This window comes from Phocoena sinus, chromosome 19 (genome assembly GCF_008692025.1).
Source record: "Phocoena sinus isolate mPhoSin1 chromosome 19, mPhoSin1.pri, whole genome shotgun sequence".
Classification (NCBI taxonomy): Eukaryota; Metazoa; Chordata; class Mammalia; order Artiodactyla; family Phocoenidae; genus Phocoena; species Phocoena sinus.
This window is the reverse complement of record NC_045781.1, coordinates 6,621,725-6,643,737: the sequence shown is the minus strand read 5'-3', so window position 1 is coordinate 6,643,737 and position 22,013 is coordinate 6,621,725. Positions and strand designations below refer to the sequence as shown.

The window sequence follows — 22,013 nt, the reverse complement described above, 5'->3', positions numbered from 1 at the left end:
ATACGTGTTTGGTCATTGTTTGGATCTTGCTACAAATAAAACAATTGTAAAAAGGCATTTTGAGAGAATTGGGAAAATTTGATTATGGATTTAAATGTTCAATGATACCAAGAAATAACACAATTTTGTTAGGTGTGTTAATGGCATAGTGGTTATGTGCAAAAATTTCCATCTTTTTAGAGATGCCTGTCAAGAATGTAGAAGTAAAATGATATGTTGGGATTTGCTTTAAAAGTGTTCATCAAAGAAAAAAGAAAAAAGGGATCGATAAAGTACATGTGACAAAATGGTGATACTGCTGAGTGCAAAGCAATGCACTCTTTTACCTTGAAATATATTGACAAACTGCATTGGAGCAAGTCGTTTTGGTTTCCACCCCCACTAGATCACCTCTGAGCCGGCTCATTTCACCCAAACCCTCCCACCCTAATGGACTTATTATTTCCAACTTTAATTAGCATGACAAAGGTAAAATGCTATGTCATTGGACTCTCCGTTAGCACTTTTTAATTGGTGAAGATGAACGGCTTTCAGATATTTGCTATTTTTAATATTTTTTGCGCGTGAGAAAAGCCTGCTCAGTTTCCTTCCCCATTAAAAAAAGCAAGTATTTCTATTTTCCTTAGTTTTTATTGATTAGTAACATGTATTTATGTAGTTACAATGACTTTCCCAGTTTACAGTATCGTTTTCAACTTGGTTCATGGAGTCTTATGCAAAGAGTTCAATATTTTACGTTCTCCGGCTTTGCTGTAATGATAAGAAACTCTTTTTCCAGTCTTCAGGGTTATGCTTTCATTTGTTACATTTACATTTTTAATCCACCTGGAACGTATTTATGTTCTAGGCCAGTTTCTGGCTCTTCTCCCAGAAAACAACTAGCAGGTGTTGCTTAGCAACCTCCACTTGGGTTGGAGTTCGGCTTCTTTTCAGGGTGGGAAAAACAGCTGCACTCCCTTCAGAGTTGATTGCAACCTTAACGTGTTGCCTAGTAACCCCGTTTCGGATGCTGTGATTGGACCCTTTACACGACCCCCCCATCCCCCCAAGCCAGAAAGAACTTAACTAGAAACCTAATCTCTCTTTTAGAAAACAAGGGCAGCGTACGCGTTGCATAGCAACCAGGTCTCCAGACCCTCCCATTGAAACTAGCGTCGGAATCGTCGCCCCGCTCGAAAATGGCGGCTGACACACCGCTTTCAATGTATTTCGCTCTCGACAGTTCTGCCAATAATTCAGTCTTCCACATCAGGCCCCCGAAGGGGTTCGCTAGGTCCTTTTTGAGTCTTGCACACACTGGGTGCGAAGGAGGATGCAGATAAACCCACCAGCCCTGGGTGCCCCGCACAAACATGGCCGCTAGAGCGTCAACAGCGACGCAAGGCCGTTCGGCGCGGCTGCGCGCGCAGCGTAAGCGCATTTCCGCTCATCCCGCCCGCAGTAGCTACGGCGGCGGTGACGGCTGCGGCGCGGGGCATGGTCCCCGGGTCGGAGGGCCCGGCCCGCGCCGGGGGCCTCGTAGCTGACGTGGTGTTTGTAATTGAGGGCACGGCCAACCTGGGGCCCTACTTCGAGGGGCTCCGCAAGCACTACCTGCTCCCGGCCATCGAGTGAGTGCCGTTTCCGCGACTCCAACCCCGCCCTCTGACTTTAGTTTTCCACAGTCTCTTGCCTCACCCCGACCTTTCACCTCCGATCTTCACAGGTATTTTAATGGTGGTCCTCCTGCCGAGACGGACTTCGGGGGAGACGTGAGTCTTGGGACTCCTGAGTTTGAGGGAAGAGGGAAGCTGGGAATCCGGACTCCTGGGTCTGAGAGAGGAGGGGGCGGGGACCTGGACTCCTGGGTCTGAGGTGGGAGGGGCTGGGGTCTGGACTCCTGGGTCTAAGGGACGGGGAGCTGGGAGCCCCAACCCCCCTGAGGGAAAAGGGAGCTGGGGTCCCAGATAAAAAATTTTTCTGTCCTCCCCTTCCAGTATGGGGGGACCCAGTACAGCCTCGTGGTGTTCAACACGGTGGACTGCGCCCCAGAGTCCTACGTACAATGTCACGCTCCCACCAGCAGCGCCTATGAGTTTGTCACCTGGCTCGATGGCATTAAGTGAGCTCTTTTCTGGGCTTTGGGAAGGGTTGGGGGACCCTGTGACGGACCGCGGAGGAATGGTGGCTTGGATTTGAGCTGCAGGATCCATCCCCTCACATTAGTTGGCTGAAAAGGACTGTGATGGGGATTGTGGTTTTATCCCTAAGTCACTTCTGTGGTCGGTTCTGTGTGCTTAGCCGATGTTGCTGTCTGGCTCGGAAGTAGAAAGAACTTGCCAGTCAAGGAGGCCTGTGGAACTCCAGCACCCACGTGTGATTCCTCCCTTTTCTGCCTGTTGCTTCTCATTTCTACTCTAGTTCTCCATTTTCAGATGGAGGCATTGAAGCCTGAGTGCAAGAGGGGTGGGGCTAGGCCAAGATAAGCTAGGCCTCTGTGCTTTGGAGTGAACTGTGATAGTTCACATTGCAGGCTCTTGCAGGTGCAGACTGGGGCCACAGCGTGGTTCTGCCACAACAGAACTCTCTGTCCCCTGTGTCTAATAAATTTTGTCTCTAAAACGGGAAGGTTGGTAGTACTTATAGGTATCGTGTTACTTATTCACTATTGGGTAACAGATTAAAACTTAGCAGCTTGGGACTTCCCTGGCGGCGCAGTGGTTGGGACTCCACACTGCCCCTGCAGGGGGTACAGGTTGATATCTGGCTGGGAACTAAGATCCCACATGCCTGGAGGCGCGGCCAAAAAAAAAAAAAAAACACAAGTGGCCTAAGACAACAGACATTTATTATCTCATGTGGTTTCTGTACGTAAGGAGTTCAGGGGTGGCTTCGATGGGTTGTTCTAGCTCAGGGTCTCTTGTGGGATTGCAGTTACCATGACTTCGGGCTGCAGTCATCCAACAGTTTGATTGCGACCGGAGGATCCATTTACAGGGTGGCTCACCCTATGGCTATTGGCTAGAGGCCTCGATTCCTTGCCAGATGTTAGCCATGGGGCTGCTTGAGTGTCCTCCAACAGCTGTCTTTCCTCCACCTGAGCAATCCAACAGAAAGAGCAAAGAGGAAACCACAGAGCTTTTTATGATCAAATCTTGGAAGTCACACACCATCACTTCTGTCACATTCTGTTTGGTACACGAGTCAGTCCTGTCCAGTGTCTGAGGGGGCGTGAACACTAGGAGACGAGGATCATTGGAGACATGGTTACCGTGACTTTGTAGGGATACTTTGTGAATTAAACGAGTTGATGCCTCTTTAAAACAGTGCCTGACGCGTATTAAGTGCTACCTAAGCTTTTGCTGTTGTTTCGTGTTTTGGTTTCTTGGATTGCAGATGGATGATGGTAGTCCATGTCTCAGCACTCTTGGGAGGATCACAGGACCTGATTTTCATACTGTGTTCAGCTCAGGGTCTGGTCAGAGTTCATTAAATAACACCAGTTCGCTGTTACCTTTGTACGTCCCTGCAGCAAATGTTTGTTGAACACCTGCTTTGTTCCAGGCTATATGCGCTGGAGTGGGTGCTGCATGTTCACTGCAAAGTTGACTCTTAAGTTTCCCCCTCATGGTCTTTAGAATTCATGGTCAGGGTAGAGCAGGGTTTCTCAGCGTCAGCACTGTTGACCCTTTGGGCCAAATGATTCTTCGTTACTGGGGGGCCGTACTATGCATTGTAAGGTGTTCAGTAGCATCTCCGGCCCCTGCCCCCCAGATGCCAGTGGCTACTTCCTTCCCCCAGTCTGACAAACAAAAATGTCTCCAGACGTTGTCAGGTATCTCCTTGGGGGCAGAATCCACCCCATTTAAGAACCTTTGGACTAGATTGTGGTAAGACTTGAATAATGTTGAATGGGGGGCTCCTTGAGGCCCAAGTCCAAGTCTGATGTTCCTCAAGTCTCTAGCACCCAGCACAGGGCCTGGCACAAAGGAGGCCTAAGGAAAACTTTGTTGAACAAGTGAGTAAATGAATGAATGCCCAGAATGCGCTTCATAATCTGGTTTCCCCCCTGGTAAACTCCTATATAAACATCAAGACCCAACTCAAATGTCCTTTCCCTGATTCTGGCAAGCAGCCAGTTGCTCTCTCCTCTGACCCCATTGCTCCCAGGTGTTTCCCTGTCACAGCTTCACACCTCTGGACTATGAATGTCCAGGACTTGGGTGTTTCTCCTGCTGTTTGCTTCCAGCTGGGGCCTGGGACCCAAGAGGCCTTAGGAGACCTTTGCTGAATAAATGAACGAGTGAAAGCTGTGAGGAAGATAATTACCAGGAAACCAAACCTTCTGGTGGGTGTCAGGAAAAGCAGTTAAACCCCCTTATTTAAAAATGTCAAGGGCACTGGGAAGATAAGAGGGAAATGCTTTCTGAATACTTTCATCCCATATTCACCCTCCCCTTTAACCAACCTAGAATACACTGTACCTATAACCAAATAAAAAAGCTTTGTGTGCTGTATGCTCACCGAATCCTCCCAATCAGCTGATAAACGTTTTAAGCCATTATTTAATAGTCACAGTCGTCACTGTTTTATCAAGTCCTATGTAACTATCTAAATCCAGTTTCTGTGGCATTAAGGGCCATTCTGTAACAGATCACGAAGAAAGTCAGCAAGTTTTGTTCACGCTTGGAGAAATCTTATCTTTTCCTGGAACATCCATCGCTTATGGAACAAAGCAGGCAGTGTGATTTTTTTTTTTTTTTCGTTTTTCTTTTTTGCGGTACGCGGTCCTCTCACTGTTGTGGCCTCTCCTGTTGCGGAGCACAGGCTCCAGACGCGCAGGCTCAGCGGCCATGGCTCACGGGCCCAGCCGCTCCGCGGCATGTGGGATCTTCCTGGACAGGGACACGAACCCGTGTCCCCAGCATCGGCAGACGGACTCTCAACCACTGCGCCACCAGGGAAGCCCGGCAGTGTGATTTTTGAAATGTCCTTGCTTTGGAGAGGTTCATTTCTGATGTTACATTTTCCTTTCTGACAAGGGGGGTGGTTCCCCCTCCCCCTTACAGCTAGTGACCCAGCATCAGAAAAGCTAGGGTAGGGACTTCCTTGGTGGCTCGGTGGTTAAGAATCTGCCTGCCAACGCAGGGGACATGGGTTCAAGCCCTGGTCCGGGAAGATCCCATGTGGCACGGAGCAGCTAAGCCCATGCGCCACAACTACTGAAGCCTGTGTGCCTAGAGCCTGTGCTCCACAAGAGAAGCCACTGCAACGAGAAGCCCACGCACCGCAACAAAGAGTAGCCCCCACTTGCCACAACTAGAGAAAGCCTACACGCAGCAACGAAGACCGATTGCAGCCAATAAATAAATTAATAATAATAAAAAAAGATTAAAAAAAAAAACAGGATAAGGTAGAAGGAAAATAGCCCAGGTGTCTTCCCCATAGCGTTGTGACAGCGCCTTTGTGCCTTCATTCATTCAACAGATGTTTGTGGGGCAAATTATTCCAGGCACCGAGGAGTCAGGGGGTATGAGGCAGGCAGAGTTCTCGCCCTCTTGGAGCCAGTGTTTCCCTGGGGTGATGGGCTGGGCAGGGGTCTGGCAGTAGGAAGTCCCTGGTCAGAGCTGGCTGCTGTTCATGTTCCTTCAGTCCCTCTGGGGGGCTCCTGGGGCCTGTTAGCCCATGAAAGTGGGTGGTGAGGACTCAGTGGTGTGACATCGGGCGGAACAATTGGGGGCAGAGGCATGAGGATGAGGAATCATTTTATTTTTACTTTATTACTTGAGGGGTTTATTTGAAACTTTATGATATTTAAAACATGTTTTGCAACTGGTCATGCTTTCTCCCATTCCCCATTTTTTTTTTTTTTTTTGGCCGTGCCACACAGCTTGTGGGATCTTAGTTCCCCAACCAGGGATGGAACCTGGGCCCTCGGCAGTGAGAGCATGGGGTCCTAACCACTGGACTGCCAGGGAATTCCCTCTCCCACTGCCCATTTTTGAGTTTTTCTCATTTCTTGGACAAAATATTTGTTACGTGTCCCTCTCTGAGTTGGTAAAAGATGGCTTATGCTTACTGTTCAATAAGAAAAAAAGCCAGCTTTGGGATCTCAAAGTGGTCAATCGCACTTTCCCTCGTAAATTATTTTTTTTTTAGAAATTGAGGTGAAATTCACATAACGCACAGTCATTTTATTTTATTTATTTTTAAATATTGATTTATTTTTTGCTGCGTTGGGTCTTCATTGCTGCGTGCCAGCTTTCTTTAGTTGCAGCGAGCGGGGGCTACTCTCTGTTGTGGTGTGCGGGATTCTCACTGCAGTGGCTTCTCTTGTTGTGGAGCACGGGCTCTAGGCGCGCAGGCTTCAGTAGTTGGGGCTCGCGGGCTCTAGAGCGCAGGCTCAGTATTTGTGGCGCACGGGCTTAGTTGCTTCGCGGCCTGTGCGATCTTCCCGGACCAAGGCTCGAACCCATGTCCCCTGCATTGGCAGGCGGATGCTTAACCACTGTGCCACCAGGGAAGTCCAACAGGCAGTTATTTTAAAGTGAACAATTCAGTGAGGTTTAGTACATTCAAAATGTTGTGCAACCAACCACCTTCTCTGTTTAGTTCTGGAACATTTTTATCACCCTAAAAGGAGACCCCGAATGCTTGAAGCAGTTGCTTCCTGTCTCTCCCCCTGCGCCCTCACCCCGGTCTCCTTAGCCCCAGCCATGAAGATGGCTTGATTTTTTCCAGCACAGGAAGCTGGCAGTAGGGTGGATCCAGAGTTGGTTCATTTATCGGGGTCTCCCCCAACTCTGTGCCATTCAAATTCCTGTGCAAACCGCAGTCTCGGTGGTGAGGAAGAGGATGGCTGGGGAGTGGGTCGTGGGGAGGAACAGTGGTGTGGCCTGAGCACCCTGAGAGTGGGAGCAGAGGGCAGGAGTCTACACCGGGAAAGCATTCAGGTAGGGCACAGAGGGGTCATGCTTCGGTGGCTCACTTACTCAGCAGGCATTTCCCGAGACTCTGTGTGTACTTTTAGAGCTGGCTCAGACCACTGGGTCTCCCTCACTGAGGGCTGCACCGTCTGGAGGGGAGGTGGGCTGTGGAAGGAAGCTTGACATTCGCAGTATTGGGGGACACGTGATGTGATCGAGGGTGGGCCCTGAGATCAGGTGGCAGGTGAGGAAGGCTTCCTGGAGGAGGATGACACTGGGCTGGGTGTCTGGTTAGGTAAGCAGGGTTTCTACCTGTGCCAGAAGGGGCAGTGGTACATGGTCTTGGGGTGGACAGCACAGGCAGAGGCCTGGGTGCGTGGCTGATCACGGAGTCCAGGGACACCCAAGAAGCTCTGGAGGACTTGCACCCAGAGAGGATGGAGTGGAAGGTGGAAAGGGCCCCAGATGCCCAGCTGAGGGCTTGGCTCTATTCTGGCCTTGATGGCCAGGGTTGGATTTGAAGCCATTTGTTTATGTAACACACAGTTCCCAAGGCCTCCCTTGTGCCAGGCTTGGTGGGGTGGGGTCGGTGAGGCTGGCGACAAGGGAGGTCAGAGACCCCGTCCCTGCCTTGTCGGGGAGACAGGTGCCGACACAGACACAGGGGCCACGGTTCAGAGCAACAGGGCCCTTAGGGCTCCCAGAGCGGGGCCTAGTCTGCACAGATGTCCCCTGCGGCAAAGGTTCAGCCTTGTGACCACATGACCCGAAGAATCATGGTGACAACAGCTGCAGTCTAGCAGAGGCCTGCCACAGGCCACACGGGGACAGACACTGGGGACCCCTCTGTAGATCAGCTGGGGGAGAAACCCAGATCTGTGTGTAGTCGTTTCCTGGGGCTGCTGTAACAGTACTAGAAACAAGGTGGCTTACAGCAGCAGAAAGTTATTGTCTCGCACTTCTGGGTCCAGGAGTCTGAGATCGGGGTGGGGGGACAGGGCTGTGCTCCCTCTGGAACTTTAGGGGAGGGTTCCTTCCTTGCCTCTTCCACCTTCTGGTCGCCCCAGACGTTCCTTGCCCTGTGGCAGTGACATTCTGATCTCCACGTGGCATTCTCCCTGTGTCTCGTCACATCCACATTGCTTTTCTTCTGAGTGTGTCTGTCTCTGTGTCCCGAGTCCCTCTTCTTATAATATGGACACCGGTCATATTGGATTAAGGCCACCCTAAGGACCTCATTGTAGCCTGTTTACCTCTGTAAAGACTCTGTTTCCAAATCAGGTCACATCCTAAGGTGTGGAGGGCTAGGACTTAAGCATACCTGTTTTGGGGGACCCAATTCAACCCATAACACTGTGGGAAGACAGAGGAGGCCCCTGCACCAGGCTGGGAAGCTGGGGTGAGGCCAGGGCAGATGGCCCAGAGAGGGCAAGGTGCACAGGGACTGGGACACAGCACAGGATCCTGGGCTTAGAGTCCTGGGCCCTTTCTCTGTTCCATCCTCTGATGGGGCCTCTTGCCAGAGGGACTGCCTTGCAGGAGATGACAAATGTCCCCTGTCCTTGTGCCAGCACTGGGGATAGAGCAGGAAACTCGGCAGTGTCCCTGTCCCAAGGTGCACAGTCTATGAGGAGGGATGGCACAGGTTCGGGCCCTTCCAGGGTGGCCCAGGGGCTGGGGGCTGGAGCCGCAGGGCCCCCCAGGGGCTGACCGCCTGGCCCCCTGCAGGTTCATGGGCGGGGGTGGCGAGAGCTGCAGCCTCATCGCGGAAGGCCTCAGCACAGCCCTGCAGCTGTTCGATGACTTCAGGAAGATGCGGGAGCAGATGTGAGTGGCCCACGCTGGTCTCTGTCCGCCGGGCACGTAGCCTGCTTTGCTTGTCGTGGGGCTCCACCCCTGGCCTCACTGTGGGGAGGTGGGTGGGCTCTGCGTGCTGGACACGGGGCTGGGAAGCAGGCGGTGTCCAGGCGGTGTTCTGGTGAGGACCCCTGGCCCGTGCCCAGTCTCGGTGTCCTCATCAAAGGGGAGCCAGCTCTGGGTCTGCTTCCTGCCTGCCCTGCTTGCCGGGCATCTTCCGGGCCTCAGTGCTCTCAGCTGTGAAATAGGGGCCTGACTCCTGACTTCCTGTGGGCCGGAGGACTTGCGCCTCTGCTGGTGCCGGCTCTGGGTCTTTTCTCAGGGCCCCTGTTGCCACGCGCTCCACATCTTTCCTTGTCCTTGGCAGCGGCCAGACACACCGAGTCTGCCTCCTTATCTGTAACTCGCCCCCGTACCTGCTGCCTGCTGTCGAGAGCACCACATACTCTGGGTGCACGACGGAGACCCTCGTGCAGAAGATTGGGGAGGTGAGGGCTCCTGGGTCTGAGGGAGGAGGGCTGGGGCCTGCTGCCTTGGGCCACAGGATCGCCACAGACCCCGTGGCCAGCTCTGCTGGCTCCTGTGGGAAGAACTATAACCCAGAATTCTCTGGGGCAGCTAATACAGGTCTTGGGGTCTCCTGTCCCAAAGCCCGATGGGATTTGGTTTTAGGGCCCAGCAGGTGTGACAGCCAGGGCTTGGCCTGGTGGCTTTGTCCTGACTGCTTGTCCCCTCTCCTGTAGCGAGGAATCTACTTCTCCATCGTGTCTCCCCGGAAGCTGCCTGCCTTGCGGCTCCTGTTCGAGAAGGCAGCTCCCCCGGCCATGCTGGAGCCGCTGCAGCCGCCAGCAGACGTGAGCCAGGACCCGCGGCACATGGTGCTCGTGCGGGGGCTTGTGCTGCCAGGTGAGGCCCGGGTGCTGCTGGGGGGACGGGGGTGGGAGGGGCGTCCTCCCCGGCTTCTTCTGACTTGGATTTTCTTCCCGTCTCTCAATCCCCTTCTCGTGGGGCTCGATCACCCATCCTTGGCTCTCAGTCGGAGGTGGCTCGGCCCCCGGCCCCCTGCAGCCGAAGCAGCCTGTGCCCCTGCCTCCAGCACCACCCTCGGGGGCCACGCTCTCAGCAGCCCCCCAGCAGCCTCTGCCCCCTGTCCCCCAGCAGTACCAGGTGCGAACATCACCGGGGAAGGGACACGCTCCTGGGGCCTTGAGGGAGCCCTGGCCCCTTGGGAGAGACCTAGCTGGATGTTGGGCCTTGGGGGTGATGGGTGTCTCCCTTGAGACACCTGGAGAGTAGAACTTTTAGGGCTGGGGAATCATGTCCCTGTGGGGTGATGGGAGTCACGAGCTCCTGCGATATTGGGGCTGGGGAGGGTGGTCCTCACCAGCCCCTCCCCTCTACCGCCAGGTCCCTGGGAACCTGAGTGCAGCCCAGGTCGCTGCCCAGAATGCAGTGGAGGCCGCCAAGAACCAGAAGGCTGGGCTGGGCCCTCGCTGTGAGTCCTGGGCGGGGATGTGGCAGGGCGGGGTGGGGGCAGCCGGGCCACTCGCCACACACCTGCCCCCACCGCTTCCCTTGGTCTCTCCCGCAGTCTCGCCCATCAGCCCCCTTCAGCAAGCCGCTCCGGGAGTCGGTCCCCCCTACAGCCAGGCCCAGGCCCCCCCACTGCCCCCAGGGCCCCCCGGCGCCCCCAAGCCACCTCCTGCTTCCCAGCCCAGCCTGGTCTCCACTGTGGCCCCTGGCCCGGGCCTGGCCCCCCCTGCACAGCCAGGGGCACCATCCATGGTAGGTACCTGCCTTCTGGCTGCTAACACAGTGCAGGGGAGGAGCAGTTGGCTTTTCTGAGGAGGCCCAAGGGCACGGGGGTCTTGTTGTTCGGCGTCCTCAGGGGCTCATGGAGCTTGTGCTATAGGCAACACTGAGACTACAGGGTCCGGGGGCAGAATCATGGGGTTTGTGGTTCCAGGTGGGTGAAGACTGTTCTCAGGAGCCCGAGGGCTCCCGGGAGTGCAAGACATCAGGGCCTTGAGAGTCTTTGAATCCTACAGGGTCAGAGCATTTATGGTCCCAGGCATGGCCCAGTGGTGTTCTGGGCCTGGGGGGTGCAGAGGAAGGGACCTCCGTCCCGTTCTGCTTGTTGGTTTGTCCCTCTCTCAGGACACTCCCCCCCAGAAGATGGTCTGACCCTGCCCCATGGCCCTCCTTCCTCCCCTCTGTCAGGCGGGCACCGTGGCCCCAGGCGGGGTGAGTGGCCCTTCTCCGGCCCAGCTCGGGGCCCCGGCCCTCGGCGGGCAGCAGTCAGTCTCCAACAAACTCCTGGCCTGGAGCGGGGTCCTCGAGTGGCAGGAGGTGCGTGGATCCATAGGGCCAGGCCTGGTGGGGTGCAGGGTTAGGCCGGGGCCCCCATGGGGTCGTGGGACTTGTGGTCCTGAGGATGATCCCAAGGACACGTGGGATTTATAGCCCGGAATTCAGGACTAAGAGAGGAGAGAGGTCTTGAATTCTCGGTCCAGGGAAGATCCGGGGGATGGTAGCATCTAGGGGACAGAGGGCTGTGGGATTCGGGGGCAAGAGGAGGAGCCCCAGCGTTTGTGGAATTTGAAAGCTAGAGGATTGTGGGACTGATGGTCTGGCGGAGGGGCCCAGGGCTTGTGGGACTTAAACTGGGGTGGGGGTCCTGAGTTTCGGGGCTCCCAGGGTAGGGCAGGAGAGGCCAAGGGGGTGGAGGCTCAGGGCCTTTCTCACTGTGACATGCCCTTCTTCCCTCAGAAGCCCAAACCTGCCTCCGTGGACGCCAACACCAAGCTGACTCGGTCACTGCCCTGTCAGGTCTACGTGAATCACGGCGAGAACCTGTAGGTGCCCGCTGGGGGGGTGGGCGGCGAGTTGGGGTGTGCACTTCCTGACGCCCCTCCCGTTGTCGCCCCAGGAAGACAGAGCAGTGGCCGCAGAAGCTGATCATGCAGCTCATCCCGCAGCAGCTGCTGGTGAGCGGCAGGAGAGGACAGCCGCCCGCCCCTCCCGCCCCTGTCCTCACGCCCCTGCTCTGCTCGCTGGCTCACGTCAGTGTCTCCCGCAGACCACCCTGGGCCCTTTGTTCCGGAACTCAAGGATGGTCCAGTTCCACTTCACCAACAAGGACCTGGACTCCCTCAAAGGCCTCTACCGCATCATGGGCAACGGCTTTGTGAGTGGGGTGGGTGGGTGGGGGGGCAGGTGGCCACTCCCCATCCTCGTGGGCCCAAGGGAGCCACTTTTGATGGTGGGGCTGCCTTTGTGACCTCGGGTTCCTCAGCCTTAGCTTTTTTTTTTATAATTACAACAAGCAGCAGATTGAGGTCCGTTCCATGTTAAAACCCTTGGCTCTGACGGGGGTTTGCTGGGCTGGCTTCCTGGGGCCAAGAATGACAGAAATGTATTCTCTCGCACTTCGGGAAAAGAGGAGTCTGAATGAAATCAGGGTGTCAGCAGGGCCGTACTCTCTGAAGCCTCTAGGGGAAGACCCTTCCTTGCCTCCTACAGCTGGTAGCCCCCGGCGGGGTTGGCTTTAGGCAGCAAAACTCCAGTCTCTGTTTCCGTTGTCACATGGCTGTCTTCCCTCTGTGTGTTTCTTCCCTGTGTGTGTGTCTCTGTCGTCTTATGAGGACACCAGTCCTTTGGACTGGGGTCTGCTTTAATGATCTCATCCTAACTTGTTACATCTGCAAACACCCTATTTCCAAATAAGGTCACATTGACAGGTGCTGGGGTTTGGCACTTCAGCATGTCTTTCTGGAGGATACAGTTCAACTCATAACACTGAGGGAGGCTCTCTAAATAGAGCAGAACCAGTTAATGAGTACATCCTGTGGACCTGGCACTTTTCTAGGAGAGGGGACTTTTGGCGGATTACCTCATGGAATCCTCAGGAAAATTCTACAAAGAAGGTGATCCTGAGAGTTGGGAATACCTCCAACTGCAGATAGCAATATACCCAACCAGCAGAGTTTTTAGAGCAGATAGATGATTGGGGTGGAGGCTTACAACAACAGTTCACGCTTTCTCCTAGTCCCGTGTGTGTCAGCTGGGCTCAGCTGGGCTAGTCTTGCCTGGGGACTCTTGTGGGGGTTACTGTCAGGTGGCGGCTGAGACTGTGGTCATCTGAAAGCTCACCTGGGCTGGAGGTGCAAGATGGCCCGCTCACATGGTGCGGTCAGTGGGGTTCAGCTGGACCTGGCCATCCGGGTGCCCACATGTGGCCTCCCCGTTTGGCTTGGGCTTCTTCAAAGCATGGCAGCTGGGTTCTGAGAGGGATGTCCCCAAAGCGAGCATTGTACAAGCAGGCATTCATTTGTGACACGTAACAGGACATCCAGAGGTGAGCAGCTCTCGGGGTTAGTTATGTAGCCCCATGATGTCAGGGCCAGGATCTCTGGGGTTCTCTTGGCTTCTCTCTAGTGGTTGTAAGATGGCTTTCGAAGCTCGAGGACTCTTGTTTGACTTGATGTAGGAAGGCAGGAAGGAGGCGTGGCATCAGCCGTGTATTTCCCTTTCTTTAGGAAAGCACTTTCCCACACTCGTGGGCAGGCTTCCCTTCAGGTCCTGGGCCAGACCCAGGCCACTGGGCCACCCCTGGCTGCATAGGAGAGCATCGGGGAACAGGCACCCATGAGTGCCCTGGGACCCAGACATGTTGCTACCCAAACGGAATCGGGGTTCTCTACCCAGGGGAGAAGGGCAGATGGTAGACAGCTAGCAGGGTCTGCCTCACGTGAGAAAGCAAGGCTTACTTGGCCAAGGTTCTACAGGGGGGACCTCAGTCTTATCAGCCCCTCCTCCCCCAAGAGCCCAGCTCCTGAATACCCTGCGTATTACGGCCTTACCTGACGTTCGCTAACGTTTCCCGGGTACTTCCGTGCGTCCAGCCATGGGCAGGCTGCCTGATGTGGGTCGGCACATCCCGGAGTCACATCCCCTGTGGTGTTAGCGCTGCTGCCCGCGGTTCTCACTGCGGGTACTGAGGCTGGGAGGGTGTGGCGCCCCCAAGGGCCTCTTGGATTCCCAGTCAGTCACGTATCCGCCACCACCTTTGACCACATGATTCCAGTGTCAGCTCTCTGTTGAAGCCCCTCCCTCTCAGCCGTGAGCCCTCCCAGCCTCCCGCGGTGTGGCAGAGTTGGGGGGACTTCCTCTCTGCTCTCCTGCCCGGTGGTCAGCAAGTGCCCAAGTGAACAGGTGCCCAGCCTCGCCCTGTTCCTTTGGGCACCCAGCTCTCTGGAGCAGCCTCAAGCCAAACCTTGAGTCTCCTCCACCTTTCAGAGCAGGAAGCTTGCCACTCCCGGCCTGTGGGGCCTCTAGAACCATCTGAAACCCGGAAGGGTGGGAGGCCTCCTCCTCCAGGGTGTGACCAGTTGCGATCCCCTCCCCCAGGCGGGCTGCGTGCACTTCCCGCACACGGCCCCCTGCGAGGTGCGTGTGCTGATGCTCCTGTACTCGTCCAAGAAGAAGATCTTCATGGGCCTCATCCCCTACGACCAGAGCGGCTTCGTCAACGGCATCCGGCAGGTCATCACCAACCACAAGCAGGTCCAGCAACAGAAGCTGGAGCAGCAGCGTGGGGTGAGCGCCGCGGCTCCCGGCCCCAGAGCTCACGGCCAGACCCTGCAGGGCCCTCCTGGGGCTCCAGCACTGGGCACTTACTCCCGCCAAGTTCAGTCCCGTCCCCGTGTTGCCATGCACCATTGCTCTCCTTTTTTAGTGTTCTTGTCGGATCTCCAAGACACAGCCCCCTCTTGGGGACCTGGGAATGTAAGGTTTACCTCCCAGACCTGCCCACCCGCTGCAGAAAAGGTCCCCAGCTCCTGACAGGTTCCCTCTCAGGGCGCAGACCCTCCCCGACATGGGGACGCCCCGCCAGCCACTGATCTGCTCCCTCTCTCCCCACACAGATGGGGGCACAGCAGGCCCCCCCGGGGCTGGGCCCCATTCTGGAGGACCAGGCAAGGCCCTCGCAGAACCTGGTGAGGACAGGGCCAGTGGGGTCAGGGCCCGGGCGGGGGCGGCCCCAGAGGAGGCTGTGATTCTGACCCCACCGCAGAGGTCAAGGTGTCTGGGGGCTCTGCCCTCACCCCCGTCTCTTCCCGTCAGCTCCAGCTCCGCCCGCCGCAGCCCCAGCCGCAGGGTACCGTGGGGGCCTCTACGGCCACGGGGCAGCCGCAGCCACAGGGTGCTGCCCAGGCGCCCCCGGGCGCCCCACAAGGCCCTCCCGGAGCGGCCCCCGGCCCGCCCCCTCCCGGACCCATCCTTCGGCCCCAGAACCCCGGGGCCAACCCCCAACTGCGGAGCCTCCTCCTCAACCCACCACCGGTGAGATTTGGGGGCGGGGGGCAGATGGGAGCTGTGGGTCCTGGGCCTTGACAGTTTGATTCCTTTCATCTTGGAGGCGGGAGGTTGGTTTGATCGGAGGGTGTGACTGGCAGCCCGCCTGGCTCCTCCCCATGTGTCTTACGTGGGCTTCTGATCAGATTCCTTGGAAGAAAGACCAGAAGCTACCCGAGGGGCTGGGGGAGGTGGGGGCTCCCCACCAGGGCCCTCTGAGCTGCTTTCCTTGTTCTCCCAGCCCCAGACTGGGGTGCCCCCGCCTCAGGCCTCCCTCCACCACCTGCAGCCACCAGGGGCCCCTGCACTGCTGCCCCCACCGCACCAGGGCCTGGGGCAGCCCCAGCTGGGGCCCCCGCTCCTGCACCCGCCGCCGCCGGCCCAGTCTTGGCCTGCACAGCTTCCCCCAAGGGCTCCACTGCCAGGTAAGGGGGTTCGGGGGCGGCCAGGGTCCTGGACTGAGGATCCCAACAGCCCCTGGACCGGAGCCCCAAGACCAGTGACTTCTGGGAAGTAAAGTTCTGGGATTGAAGAATAGCGGGTCCCCCGTGGCTCTTGGGGCTCTAAGGGCTCCTGGGGGACCAAGGAGGCAGGAGCTCTCCCCACCATTCCCCTCCTGCGTGTCTTCCTGGGGTTGCTGGGAAACGTAGTCTTAGGGCCAGAGAGGTATGTTGGGGGATGGGCTCCCAAAGGCTTAACGGGAAACAGACTATATGTGGTCACATGGCGTCAGAAGGCGCCTCTGTGGGTCCCCCCAGGTCTTCCTAGACCACTCAGTGCCTTGGGCTCCCAGAGGAGGAGGGAGGAAGCAGGTCCAGGGCCCTCCAGGGCCCCAGGGACTACTGGGAGATGCAGTCCCTTCCCCACTGCCCCCCAGGTCAGATGCTGCTCAGCGGGGGTCCCCGGGGCCCGGTCCCCCAGCCGGGCCTGCAGCCCAGCGTCATGGAGGACGACATCCTCATGGACCTCATCTGAACCCCCGACACCCAATAAAGTTCCTTTTAACACACGCCCCGGCTCCCGTCACTGACATCCCCCAGGACTGGGCAGGAGGAGATGGGGGGAGACACCTCTGTCCTTGTTCTCGCTTCAACAGACGTCCCTGAGGCCCCGGGTGGTGAGGCCAGGGCCTTGGTGGCGAGTCAGGCAGTCTGGTGCAGCCTGGCTCCAGGGAGATGTGGAGGCAGCAGGCAGGGCCCCCAGGACCACGTGCACTCGTGGAGCTAGAGAGCGTACCAGGTGGGCCCGGAGGAAGCCTCTGAGCCAGCTGGGCTTGGCAGCATCTGTGAGAAGCAGGAGTCAGGGAGGCTGGGAAGGCAGGCGCTGGCGGTCTAGGTGCGGAGACCACAGAAATGAACGTGTGGGGGCAGGAGGAAGCTTGGGGTGGTCAGAGGAGCGAGTTCATCCTTCTGGAGCACGAGCATAAGGGAGGGGGGCCTAGAGAGGTGGGCAAGCGCCAGGCTGGGACGGGGCTCAGATTCCAAACCAAGCAGCTGGAGGCTTGTCCAGGGGATGCAGAAGAGCTGCAGGAGGCCACGAGCAGGGGCCAGGCCTGGGTCGGCTGGCTCTCAGAAAGCCCCCTCAGGGCTATGGGATGTGATGGGGCAGGACGGAAGGCAGGTAGGGGTCTGGGGCAGTTTCCCTGGGGAGAGGAGAGGCCAGAGGAGGGGCTGGGCCGAGTCGGGGGGCAGGAGGGGTGAGGCTAGAGACTAGTGTGCTGTGTGAAGAAAGCTGGGGGTGTGCGGGCGGGGTTGAGGGCGGTGCCCAGGGCCTGGCCTGGGTGTGTGGTAGACAGTGGGCCTCCCTGAGGCAGGGAGCTGGGAGAAGGAGCCAGTAGTGAGTGTGACGGTCCAGGGACATCCAAGTGACCAAGGCCGTGTTGGGAGCTCAGGATGTGTGTCCTTAGCGACAGTCTGTGTTTGGTGGTTGAAGACACCAGAATGGATGAGGTCTCATGTGGAGAGGGCAGGCTCCATCCAGGTCCCAGGCAGAGACCTACCTTCCAGGGCTTTGGACAGGGTGGACAGTGGAGCCATCCTGGTGATGGGAAACCCAGCAGGAATGTAAGGAGGATGTACAGGTTTGGGATGTAATGAGGCAAGGGGCCTCGGGTCGTCCTTAGAGAGACGTCCAGGGGACGGCTGGATACAGACACGTGGCTGGAGCACAGGGGTGCTCTGGCCTGGGGGCAGAAAATTAGTTGTCCGTTGTCAGACCCTAGAGCAGTGTTGCTCAGAGAGTGGTCCACGGCTGGACCACCAGCATCCGCATTGTTTGAGATGCCGGTTAACATCAGATTCCCGGGCCCCGTCCCAGGAGAGAGGTTGCAATCTGGTGGCCCGTGGGCCACTCTACAGATGAGTTTTGTTTGGCCTTCCCTGTGTTAGCATATGTGGCATTTTTTTTCCTAACAAGTTAGTTGTAAAAATCAGGATAATTCACACACACGCACACACACACACACACAAACACACACACACACAAAATCTGCAGTCTTGGCTTCTCTTGACAAGTCAGAAGATCTGGCACCCCTGGGCCCGCCCTTCTGCCTAGCAAACAACGGGCTGGAGCTGCCCCTTTCCATGGGGCGTGTGCTCTCTGGTTCGCCACAGTCCCCACCACTCCCTCTTGACTCCCCTACCACGAGGCAGGAGGCTGTTGCCTTTGGCACGGGGCTTGCACTGTTGTTGTTCCTGTGGTAGCGTTCGGAGACAGTGAAATCTTTCTTGTACCCATGTCTCTACCAAAAGTGGCAAAACGAAAGAGAGAACGAGAGGGCCACGTGTTTCGAGAGAAATGGGAGCGAGCCTATTTCTTTGTGGAGGTGAAGAGCATGCCTACGTGCTTAATATGCAAAAAAATCGTGTCTGTGTTGAAAGAATACAACCTGAGGCGTCACTATGAATCCAAGCACAGTAAGAGCTTCGACCAGTACACAGAGCAGACGCGAGATGCGATACTCAATGAACTGAAAAAGGGCCTCAAGTGTCAGTAGGGCTGGTTTTGGGAAGCAGACGGGAGCAGTGGCACGGCTGCCACGCACGGTTCCGGAATCACGTGAAAAGAGTCACCTGGGCGTTCCAGCCTACCGACAGCGAGTTTATAAGGGAGCAGAAATGACGCCTCCCGAACAGAAACTCATGTCTGTCTGGACCATCCTTTAAGTCTAGCAGGCATCTGCATCCCACAGGGAGGTGAAGAGAAATCCGAAGACTGACAAGTCCGGTTGCTTGAATGAGTCAAATCAATCGTGGCCTTTTCTATCGCTGCTCATGAACTGTTACCACCCAGTTAGCTTTATTTATTTGTGGTGTGGAGAATCTCGATGTGACCGAAGAAACCTGTGACACGGTGCCAAGGTAGGCCGGACACCGGGAAGTGACCTGTTCTCTGTGTGTTGAGAGAAATGCACAGTTTCACGGAGACTGGTCAAAATGGCTGAGCACAGCTACAGACCGTGGTAGTGATCAAACGATCAGTGTCACACGGGACCGACAGGGGACGCCTTGATCCGAGGACTCAGATCGTTGCCTCAGCCACCAGGCACTGACCTTACTAAGAAAGTCAACGGAACACAGGACACGACGTCCATGACAGGCTCGTGTACCTTAACCACGGGCAGGCTGGCGATGAACTTGACCCAGTGTGTTTCATAGAAGCTCTGTGACCTGGTTGTCACAGGACATGTGGAAGCAGTCTGAACCGTTGCAGTCCATCCACTTGGTTCATTTCAGATGAGGCAGAAGCCACACCTTGGTTCCCCTGAGAAGGTCAGTCAGAGACTTTTGATCGAGGTTCCAACCCTTCTGAACACTCTCTTTTCTCTGCAAGGACGTACACAAACAGCTACTTGAATGTATGATCGTGTTCACCCAGTCCTGGCGAAAATGGGGAAGTCGTTGGCAGGGAATATTCTGACTCCCTTTCGTTGCTGCAGTTGGTTTCCAGAAACGAAAGACACGGCCCAGACCACGTTCACCCACCTCGCGGGGTTAAAGGCCAAATTCCCCCAAGGGCTCTCCGCATCCAGACTTGATGAAAACTAACACTGTCCACTCTGCCTTTGTTGGTGAATGTCGATCGTGTGAATGCAGACCGCAAACAGTAGTTATTGAACGAACTACAGGGCAATAAGCCGCTGGTTCCCAAGTGGGTTCCATCGGAAGATGACAGTCCTACACCACTCTCCAGTAGTTGTCCTGAATCTCTGCGTTTGGAAGCGGCCACGCTTGTGAACAGCCGTTTTCCGTTACAAAACTGAATCAAGTTCAATATCGCTCCCAGCTTCAGGAGTCCAGGTTGAATTCTCAACCACCCATCCCACCATGACATCCAAGGCCTGACGTTGACATCTGGGGGCGGCAGGGATGATGTCGGCCTCCCGGCTTCAAGTCAGGGAGCAGAAGAGTTACGACAGAGAAAAAAAATTTTAGTAATTAAATATTTCTATTTTTCAATTTGTATTTTTTCAATTTTGGATTTGAAATATAAACTCCAGTATCACACATGTTTGTATTATGTTCCGTGCATTCACCAGAGTTCAGTAAAGATTCCATTTGATTATATTTCTGGCCGTCGACTTTTCTTATACCTGGCAAGTGCACTCATTTATGTGGCCCACCTGGCTCCTGCCGGCATTTGAGTTTACGATCCCTGCCCTAGAACCATCTAGAACTGTCGAAGCAAATCCATCCGGGGGCGGGAGGGAGGCTGGGCATCGGCATTTGGAACAAGCTCCCTCGGCGATTCTGACGCAGATGAGAGATGGAGCAGGAGATCCCAGTGGCGGTCGAAGGAGGGAAAAGCGGGTGAGGTTTCCCAGGCAGCGTGCGTAGCAGGGGTTTCTGAAAACTCAGATGGCTCCAGGGACCAGGCAGGTGATGGAAATGTGTGACGCGGACGGGTGTAAGACGACAAGGATTGATGGGGACTGTGGCGAACTTGGGGAGTGCTTGCCCCGCCTAACTGCATTCAAATTAAAACCAAAAAACACTGTGAGGACCAAACAAAATCCGCTGGTGGGTCTCACGAGGCCGCCGGGCCGCCATTTTGTGACCTCTGGAAGAAGAAGACGCGAGGACAAAGGACAGAGGCCAGAGAAGGACCCACGTGTGAGAGTTGGGTGGGGGCCGGGAGACAGGAGGAGCAGGTAGGCACGTGTGTTCTGGAAGCCGAGTTTCTGAGGAGAGAGGGATCGACTGTGTCCAAAGCCGCTAAAAGGAAAGAAGACTAGCGGGGAGCAGCCAGTGCCGTTCCCACCAGGGTGGACGTTGCCCTGCAGGGAAACACAGGCTCGAGTCCATCTGGGACAAATTGATCAGACAAAGAAATGTTTCCAGTCACTGGTTTGGCCGTTGTGGGCCTATGAGGCCCTCTTGACCTCAGCACCCAATTAGAGGAACCAAAGGGACTGTCACAGTGTCATCACGGGTGCATATCATACACAGGGTGAGGCAGAAGAAAGCCCTTGGTTACGGGTGGGCCCGGAGAGTGGAGGTCTAGACACGGAGGACTCACCTCCACACTTCACAGCCGGGGTGTAGACAACAGCCTTTAAAGTACCCCCGAGAACCGGCCAAAACGAATAGAGCAAATCTTTCTGGAACATTTTTCTCTGAGCACGAGGTACTGTTATAAAGCTGCTGAAGTGTAGAAGAAATGGTGCAAACCTTAGCACCTCAGTGTTTAGACTCCAGGTCCTGAACCAATGAGCTGTGTGGCTTTGGGCAGGTCCCCACCCCTCTGTGAGCCTCAGTCTCCCCACATGGCAAGTAGTGACTTCCTCCTAGGATTGAGTACCTGGTGGGCTCAGCACAGCCCTCCCCTCAGGAGAGCTGCTATTAGCCATGGTTGTTATCACCGGCCGGAACGCGCTCTTAGAGGGCAAAACTGCTTCTAAAAATGCATGCCCGTTTGTCAGTACCACCAGGGCATCCATGAAGGTTGTAATTGGATGAGTGACTGGTTGGAAACATTTCATTTTTGACCAATTTGCTTTTGGACCATGCATTTAGAGCTGGAAGCAAGACTGGGAATTGAGAATTCTTCCCCAGGAACAGATCTGGCAAAAGTGGCAGAACATAACTGAAAAAAAAAAAAACAAAAAAAACCCACCGACACATTAATGGTTAGAAACCTGTCTTGGGTGAGAGCATGCCCACCTACTACCTCTATAAAGAAAATTTATGAGAACAACGACACCTTCTAAAAAAGGTATATTCGTTCCAAGGTACACAATACTCACTAATATATATTTTCCCACCATCTTGGGTTTTTAAAAAATTAACCTTAAACATTTATTGCGATACACGGGATTCTAGTTTCATAAAGGTGAAAAACCACTGAAATGTGTAGAATAAAAAGTGAAGTACCCTTTCACATCTTATTGTCCCCTCTCACCCCAAACACTGAGCGAAGCAGCACCCTCCCCAGAGGCAGATGCGTCAGTTTGGTGTTGGGGTTACGTGCATGCGGTTGTAGACACGTTTATAGTTTCTTAAATGTTTTATGTAAATGAGGTCAGTTTCTGTATGTTCTTTATCTTGCTTTTCTTTCACTTGAGTCATGACCATTTGTCCTCATCATTCGTTACGTGAGGCTTTATGTCCTGTTATTAAATGGTTGCTTTCGCTAGTCCATTAAGCGGACAAATTCCAATCCCACAGACCATCCCGGCGGCATAAGCTGTCTGTCTGTTGATATGTAACAAACCCCATCGCTCAGTGGCTTAAAACAATAAGCGTTTATTGTCCTGCAGGTGCTCTGGGTCAGGAATCCCGGCCCAGCTTAGCTCGGGCCTCTGGCCCAAGGTCTCTCAAGGTTGCTGTCAAGTGGGCTGGGGCTCTGGTCTCATCTGAAGGCCGCACTGGGGGAAGGCCCACTTCCAAGGTCACT

The 22,013-nt window shown here is 55.4% G+C and overlaps 1 protein-coding gene across 3 annotated transcripts; it reads left to right on the top strand.

Moving 5' to 3' along the window:
* The first annotated feature begins 1,412 nt into the window (after positions 1 to 1,412).
* Positions 1,413 to 19,684, top strand: MED25 (mediator complex subunit 25). 3 transcript variants are annotated; one of them, XM_032613371.1, is made up of 18 exons: positions 1,413 to 1,610; positions 1,706 to 1,751; positions 1,977 to 2,101; positions 8,634 to 8,732; positions 9,130 to 9,250; positions 9,506 to 9,668; positions 9,799 to 9,929; positions 10,170 to 10,257; positions 10,354 to 10,547; positions 10,983 to 11,111; positions 11,532 to 11,617; positions 11,692 to 11,749; positions 11,842 to 11,949; positions 14,172 to 14,360; positions 14,690 to 14,761; positions 14,889 to 15,107; positions 15,361 to 15,544; positions 15,997 to 16,129. In XM_032613371.1, the coding sequence occupies exons 1-18, from the start codon at positions 1,477 to 1,479 to the stop codon at positions 16,092 to 16,094; spliced, it is 2,244 nt and encodes a 747-aa protein (XP_032469262.1). In that variant the 5' UTR covers positions 1,413 to 1,476; the 3' UTR covers positions 16,095 to 16,129. The 3 variants fall into 3 exon arrangements, with proteins under 3 accessions (XP_032469262.1, XP_032469260.1, XP_032469261.1); XM_032613369.1 differs by lacking the exon at positions 15,997 to 16,129 and adding an exon at positions 17,870 to 19,684 and having other exon boundaries at positions 1,432 to 1,610; XM_032613370.1 differs by lacking the exons at positions 10,983 to 11,111; positions 15,997 to 16,129 and adding an exon at positions 17,870 to 19,684 and having other exon boundaries at positions 1,432 to 1,610.
* Positions 19,685 to 22,013: the final 2,329 nt, after the last annotated feature.